Source organism: Theobroma umbraticum, unplaced genomic scaffold, assembly GCF_002168275.2.
Source record: "Theobroma umbraticum cultivar Fairchild unplaced genomic scaffold, ASM216827v3 scaffold_44.0, whole genome shotgun sequence".
In the NCBI taxonomy this organism is placed as follows: domain Eukaryota; kingdom Viridiplantae; phylum Streptophyta; class Magnoliopsida; order Malvales; family Malvaceae; genus Theobroma; species Theobroma umbraticum.
In genome coordinates this window covers 11,789,935-11,797,321 of record NW_018397255.1, presented here as the reverse complement: position 1 = coordinate 11,797,321, position 7,387 = coordinate 11,789,935, and the positions used below count along the sequence as shown (strand labels likewise).

Below are 7,387 nucleotides of genomic sequence, written 5' to 3'. Positions count from 1 at the left end.
GGAGGGAAGTCACTTTCAGAAAGGAATAAAGGCACAACTGGCCCCAGCAAGCCAGCACTACAGCCGACATATACAAGCTTGTGCAGGAAAAAGTGGATGCCAAAAGGCCAAAGCCTAAAAGGTTGAAAGATGTAGCAATCCTGGAAATTAAGCCCTCTTTTTCTAGCCGTTGGCAACAGAACCTATGGCATCATCTCGTATAAATAAATAGATAATAAAGACCAACACCAACCGAATACCCGTTGCTTTTATTTATACGATGAAAAGTAAAACAATTAGCCGTTGTTGAAATGAAGCTTTCCGGAATAGACTAATACGGCACAGCAAACAATATCAAGTACCTGAGATTAACAAGTGAGAACGACTGATTACAGCAAAGTGATTTGGGTGCCCATTTTACTAATCATGGAAATTTCCTGGAAATTGAGAAGGGGCTAGGCTACAAAAAATTACTAGAAATAATTATCTTATCTTCAAGTATCTCTCGCTCCCTCTTCAATACAAACGAGTAAAAGGGGGACCCAAATCACTGTCTAAGGAGGACCTCCTAAAATCCCAGTCATTGGATTGTGTAAGGCTTCTTCAAAGAGTCACACTTGGAAACTTGCAGCGTCCAAAACCTGCAAAAGGAAAAACAGAATACTATTTAAAGAAAAGATTTCAACAAAAGAAAACCAAGTACATTTGGCAAACTCCAATCACCCTAATACTTATCATCCAACTTTAAAAGAGAAGAAAGTAATTAAGAAAATAAACTTACTTGGATCCTTAGCCGTCTGAGTAGCCAAGCCGTTAAAGTAACAGGTCGCACCAGTCTGCTTTAACTGCGACCAGTAAGAGCTAAAGGCGTAACTCGCGTGCCAAAACAACGAATCCGGTTTGAAGCATTTCTTTCCGGCTTGAATCGGGTCACAAGTTTTATTCCCCTGCGAACACGCGTACGATAATGCCGAACCCAACTCGCTCGCATTAACTCCTCTAGCCGCCACACACCAAATCTTCCCCTTATACGGCTCATTATTATCCGGCTTTGGCAACGGCTCGAAATCCGAATCCGGCGTCTCCCCACTCAAATCGATCCCGTACACATTGGACCCATTAGGATACAACAACCCGAAATGCCGTTCAGTTCCAGGACCCGGCTTCTGGTTCTCATTATAAAGGGCAAATATGAAAGACGGGAGAACCCATCCTGGTCGGGCCGGAGTCCCAATTGCTGGCTTGGCAGTTAGTTTCTTTACAACATTGCGGTTGTATGTAGCGGCATTGTAAATGTTGGCTCCGATTTGATCGATATCGCCGGCATTGGGCCAACCCGTTTCTGCAATCCAGATCCGAACATCCGGGTACCCGAGTTTTTTCATTGCGAAAACAACCGAGTCAACCATCTGGTCAAACATATTAGTATAGGTAAAATTGGATACCGGGTCGGTGTATGTTATGGTTCGGGATTCGAAAAGCGCGTAATCGAGGTTAATATTTTTGGGCTCGCTCGACCAAGGGAAATATGGGTAAACATCAAGGAAGTAGAAAGATTTGGTCCGGCTTAAAAACTGTAACATCGGTTTAAGGATCGGACCAGCAATATCAGATCGGAACGTGCCGTTCGAAGGTGGAAATGACGATTCCAGGACATCCATTGCCATTGAGGTACCGACTTTGATTTTGTTGAGGCTGTGGGTTTTTAAGGAATTTTTTATTTTTCGCATGGCTGGTACGATGCTGTACCAGGTTTCTTTAGGGGAACTGCTGATGACTTCGTTGCCGACGAGTAGGTATCGGATTTTGGTTTTTGGGTAAAAAGGGACCACATTGGATTGGACCCAGGAATCGGCTAGTGTCTGATTGGTGGAGATGTTGGTTAGGAGTTGGTTTGGGACCATGATCGAGACTTGGAGACTTGTGTCTTTGAGAGCGTTAAGGATGTCCGGATTTGCATCGTAGATTTTGACGCGTTTGGCTCCGAGGGATTGTATTAGCTTAACTGATTGTTTTGGAGATGGAAGATTGTCCCCTAGCTGACCGTAGTTTATTCCCACTTGACTTGAGATCTCACCTCCTGAAAACAAAATATCAAAGGAATATTAACTGAAACCCGAAAGAAGAACTGAAAAAAAAAAGACTTTTTTGGGAGGTTTCCGAGAGAGCTTACTGGAAATGGAAAAGAAAAGAAAGAGGATAGAGAGAGGAAGAAGACCCATTTTCAGCATCGCTGATCAGATGCTTCTTCCTGAGCCTGGTATTCAATTTCCAAGTCGCTTGCTAAAATGGTGGGAAGCAACTAAGAGAGTAGAAAAAGAAGGTCAAGCCGTCAGGGATGGAAAGATTGGATTTTGAGTGAGCAAGAAATGATAAGAAGGTGAGGTGGGTTAACAAAAATAATATAGGGAGTTGAACCAAATCAGTGACCGACGAAAGTGTCGTCAAAGGTTGGGTCTTCTTTTCGATGTGTGTTGGATTGGAATAATGCTTTTTAAATAGACACTCTACTTTACCTTTGTAGGAGGTAAAAGATAAAAGAGAGTACATAAAAGAAGGAAATGATAAAGTTGACGAGAATCAAATAAGAATAAATAAGACGGTGCAGTGATATTTAAGTAATAAAAAAGTTGAAAAATAAGACATGGGGGAAAGGTGGGCCTGTACTGTGATCTATTATTAGCTCTTGTTCAGTTTCCAGTTTCCAGGAAGCGTAGGAAAAAGCGAGAGTGAAAAAGCGGAAAAAAGACCTTGTCTGAGAAAGAGCAGAGAGCCGTTTAAGTGGGGTTTGTGGCTGGCTCCTCTACAGGTAAGCAGCTGTCCTTTGATGTTGCTGTGGCCTGTGCCCTTCTGAGTCAGAAATGTGTGTTCATGAGCTAGGCAGATCTATGTGCCTTCGATGTGCATCTTTGTACCCTTTCTACTAGCACGATTCGTCGTGATTGTTACTCTAACAGTAAAGATTAACGAGGTTTTCAAGATGACATTTGGATTAGCATAGCATCTAGGGCATAACAAAATATAAAACGTGTGTATCATATGATAGGGAACCAAACTTGTGTGATAAGGATGCCAATATATTAAGGCTAATATACCGTAAAAAACACATGGGAGATCTCATCCCTCTCCATCTACTCTATTTTTAGGCTCGCCACCCCACCAATCTGATTAAATTGAAACCCGTGCCGGATGCATATTACCAAAACCCACAGCCGCAAAATACATGTTCTCAAACAGAGAGACTGATAAAATTATGAAAACGGAAAAAACAGCAGAAGAGTTGCAAACAAGAAGCATAATAAAGGGTGCATTTTGTCAGTTGCAAACAAGAGCCACATCCAAATTACCAATGTTGATAAGAGACTTTGGCCAGGTTTATAAAAAGGCTAAAACTTTGTGCATTCTGTGAGGGCATGCAATAGAATAAAGAAGAGGTGGGTTTCTAAAGTGCTTCACTAATGGGATAAAGCATGGAATTAGGAATCTCGGAGTTTCATCATCGATTTCCAGTTACTAATATGAGAATGAAGGTTGGAATTAAAGAAGAGAACGATGCTCCTGCAAATAATATAAATAGGTTGAAAACATTAATTTATGCTCCCCACATATGCTCGTGTAGTAGTGAAAGCAATATCACCTCCGCAATATAAATGGTGGATAAAAAACAAATATAATGACAAAAACTCATGTATATAACTTTTGTTTTTAATCGTAATTGAGTGTTGTACCATTTATATATATATATATATATATATATGCTACTGCATTAATTTTGGCTATAATACACTCTTTTTCTCATTACTCTTAAGAATCTTTGATACTCACAGCCATCTGACTAGAAACTCACCAAATCTAGTGGGTCAAAATCCCAAGGCCGGCTAACATGCCCAGATTGTAGAGCAAGGAAAATGGGGCGGCATTGCATTTTTTTTCTTTCTTTTTCTTTTCTAGAACCAAGGGATCAAGTAAGGGGAACAGGGGACACTTCCTTCCAACCAAAAATAAGGGAATATTATTTCTTTTTTCCAAAGAATAGAAATAAATTTTCATACAAATTGAAAAAAAAATAACTTGATGAGTAAAATTGTTTTAAAGTATAAATATTAAAAATATCCAAATAAATCTAACAAAAAAAAATCATTCTAGCTAAATAAATTATAAATTTTGTAGTCATTTTCATTTTTTATTTTTATTCTTTCTCTGCCTTATAGTTCTCTTTCTTTCAGCAAACTAAAGACCCAGAATTGGTTTACTCAGTTTGAAAGAACTAATTACTTGAGGAATATATTCTATACTTTAGAGTAGTGCTATTTGACTTTGCATGTTTGTCCGACAGGTTGTCTCAAGCCCTTCTGCCATATTAGGAAATATATTTGGTGGAAACCTTTGCTCCAGACCATACTTAAAGTTTAAACACAATAGTTTTTAATAGAAGGAATATAATTGACTGCTAATAATCCCACCTAAAAAGTTAATTATTATTTGAAAAGAAGGATAAATTCCACCTAGAAAGAAGGATTAGCCTTTGCTCTTAAAAGATTAAAAAGGTCTCTAAGACCAAACATTACCGAATCTCTGAGCCTAGACATGAAAAAGAGAGTAAAATTAATAAAAGATGCAGCAAATGCCATTATGAGACACAATTACTGCATCTGCATAGCCAGTGTATCACTTCCTCAGTTCTCATGAAACCACCCTGACTGGTGCTTTGACATGACCATTTAAACCTACATTACCCTGCATTTGATGCAAAACTCCATCAACCAATCCACATCCACTTTCCATTTGTATGCTTTTCCTTTCCTTCAATGGCATGATGCTCACCACTCACCAAATATGAAGTCAAGAACTAACTTACACCAAAAACTAATTCAGTCGGATCTAACTTGTTCAGAGCTTAACTCAATGCAACGTAACAATCAATGATAAAGACTTAAATGTTATCTTTAACAAAATAAAAAACAACCATGTAGGTCTACAAACTCAAAAGGATCTTCCTTACTCAAAAACTTGATCCAACTTGATTTAAAAAGGTTAAAATATGAATGGAATCAACCTCAACCCCATTGCCACCTTAGTCTTGTTTTAAAGGACCTCGCTGTCCAAATTTTGCCCTTGTTGAACCGTAGGCCTTTGCTAGGCCGCCGGAGCCCGGAGAGAAGATGAAAAGCATCTAACCTTATGGTTTTGCGGTATTGACCCAAGCCTAATCTGCTTAATCATTAAGGAGGCCTAGCCCATCAGAAAGAAAAGGGTGGGTCTAATGCTCTTTACTTTTTGGGCTCACATTCACGCAACCAAAACTGCCTAAGGGTTTCCTTCTTCGTACTTCCGTTTCACCTGCTAAACCCCGACTGAAAAATGCCTTTAGCCTTCCAGCGCTTGCTCGCCTCCACTCTCCAGAAAACCCCAAAAAACCTCCTTTCCTTTCCACTTCCGGCTGTCTTCTCCTTCCATTTCACGCGCCCCTCACTCTATCACCGCACCTTTTCCATCCCACCCCACCCCGCCTCACCCTTTCTTCGTCCCCGAACCCGAACCCCTCTCGAGACCCAATTCGAAACATGGATCCAAAAGCTCAAACCCGGCTTCACTACCGCTGACGTGGACGCAGCATTGCGAGCCCAACCGGACGCCGATTTGGCCCTTGACATCTTTCGCTGGACTGCCTTGCAACGCGGGTACAAGCACACCGACGCGACCTACCTCACCATAATAAAACTCCTCATCTCCGCCAAACGCTACCGCCACGCCGAAACTCTAATCGAAGAAGTCATCGCCGGCGCCTGCCCCATTAGCATTCCTCTTTACAACACCATAATCCGCTTCTGTTGCGGTCGTAAGTTCCTTTTCAATCGCGCTTTCGATGTTTACAAGAAAATGCTGAAATCGGATGATTGTAAACCAACGCTGGAGACGTACACTTTATTGTTTAATTCTTTGCTTAGAAGATTTAATAGACAAAATGTTTGTCATGTATATTTACACGCGGTCCGGTCCTTGACGAAACAAATGAAAGCTTTAGGAATTATTCCGGATACTTTCGTCTTGAATATGATAATTAAGGCGTATTCCAAGTGTTTAGCTATTGATGAGGCAATTCGGGTTTTCCGTGAAATGGGGTTGTATGGATGCGAGCCTAATGCCTATACATATGGTTATATTTTCAAAGGGATGTGTGAGAAAGGGAGGGTGGCGCAGGGGTTTGGGTTGTTTAAGGAAATGAGGGATAAGGGGTTGGTGCCGAAAGGGAGTGCTTATATGATTTTGATTTGTAGTCTTGCGATGGAGCAAAGACTTGATGATGCGGTTGATGTTGTTTCTGATATGTTGGCGAATTCAATGGCACCTGATTTGTTGACCTACAAGACTGTATTGGAAGAGTTTTGTAGGAGAGGAAGGAGTAATGATGCTTTTGAATTGCTGGAGGATTGGAAGAAGAGGGATTTGTCTATGGGCCAAAAGAATTACAGGATTTTGGTGAATGCACTGCATGTTAACAATTGAGAGTGAATTTTGTAGTCTGGTCTAGGTTAATAGTTGAAGATCTGTGTATTTGTCTCTAACCTAAGAATGTGGTAGCTCTAGCTGTCAAACCAGTCTTGAAGCTGTGAATTTGTTTGTACAGCTTGACTGATGAAAGTGAGATGCAGAACTGAATTATGAATTTGAGGGTTTTTCTTTAAATGGATCTATATTTCAGTGTGTCTATTATCAAGGATAACTTTGCAATCAGTAGGAAGGTGGAGAAAAGGAAGGGAGGGAAGTTGTTGATCCTGCCTGTTATTAACAGGATGCCCTGTTTAGCTTGATTGAAGTAAATATTGGTCATTTGTTCGTGGAGACACTGCAAAAAGATCAAGTTTCCCTGTGGTTGGTTTCCGTGCTGGTGTTTTCTCCATCAACTGTCAGAAACAAGTAACTTGACACTAGCAATTTGCTTCTTAGTATATCTAAAATGTTAGGTGAACATAAAGTGGTTAGTCACGACATTTCACTGATAGTGTTGGGAAAAGAGGATGACAAAATGTTTTGCAAGTGGAAGAATAGTATCAATTTACATGAAGATTCTTGGTTAAACACCTGCTAGCAGCTTGCATGTTACACCTGCGACAAAAATGGTGTCATTGCGCTTTGTTGTTTTCTTTTTATATATATTCATGCCTCATAAAGATTGGGATCTTGTTACAAGACAAGATTTACTTGTATGTACCCTGGGTGAAGATTGGTTAATAAGCCAACTGTATATGGAGGAGCAGGCTTCTGAATTGTTGCTGATAATTAATGAAAGTTTGCAGCCATGATTTTGTTGTAGTAGATTTTGTAATATTAAGAGTAATCATTGGCTAGTATTATTGTTTTGTACACACGGATTCAAGTTTTAATAAATAACTGTTAAGTGTGTATT

General features: G+C 40.1%; 2 protein-coding genes across 2 annotated transcripts; one reads left to right on the top strand and one right to left on the bottom strand.

Moving 5' to 3' along the window:
• Positions 1–215: 215 nt before the first annotated feature.
• LOC110408928 (O-Glycosyl hydrolases family 17 protein) lies at positions 216–2,510 on the bottom strand. The gene is made up of 3 exons (XM_021418080.2): positions 2,153–2,510; positions 761–2,059; positions 216–620 (listed from the first exon to the last, which is right to left on the bottom strand). The coding sequence occupies exons 1-3, from the start codon at positions 2,208–2,210 to the stop codon at positions 583–585; spliced, it is 1,395 nt and encodes a 464-aa protein (XP_021273755.1). The 5' UTR covers positions 2,211–2,510; the 3' UTR covers positions 216–582.
• A 2,764-nt stretch (positions 2,511–5,274) lies between these two features.
• On the top strand, positions 5,275–7,387 carry LOC110409180 (Tetratricopeptide repeat (TPR)-like superfamily protein). Its single transcript, XM_021418449.1, has one exon. It carries the CDS (start codon positions 5,341–5,343, stop codon positions 6,484–6,486), a length of 1,146 nt encoding a protein of 381 aa, XP_021274124.1. The 5' UTR covers positions 5,275–5,340; the 3' UTR covers positions 6,487–7,387.

Coding starts and splice junctions, on each gene's coding strand:
- LOC110409180 (XM_021418449.1), top strand. CDS start 5,341: ATGCCTTTAGCCTTCCAGCGCTTGCTCGCCTCCACTCTCCAGAAAACC.
- LOC110408928 (XM_021418080.2), bottom strand. CDS start 2,210: ATGCTGAAAATGGGTCTTCTTCCTCTCTCTATCCTCTTTCTTTTCTTT. Junction 2,060..2,152: donor TCTTTTCTTTTCCATTTCCA/GTAAGCTCTCTC, acceptor TTTTGTTTTCAG/GAGGTGAGATCTCAAGTCAA. Junction 621..760: donor TCAGACGGCTAAGGATCCAA/GTAAGTTTATTT, acceptor TTCCTTTTGCAG/GTTTTGGACGCTGCAAGTTT.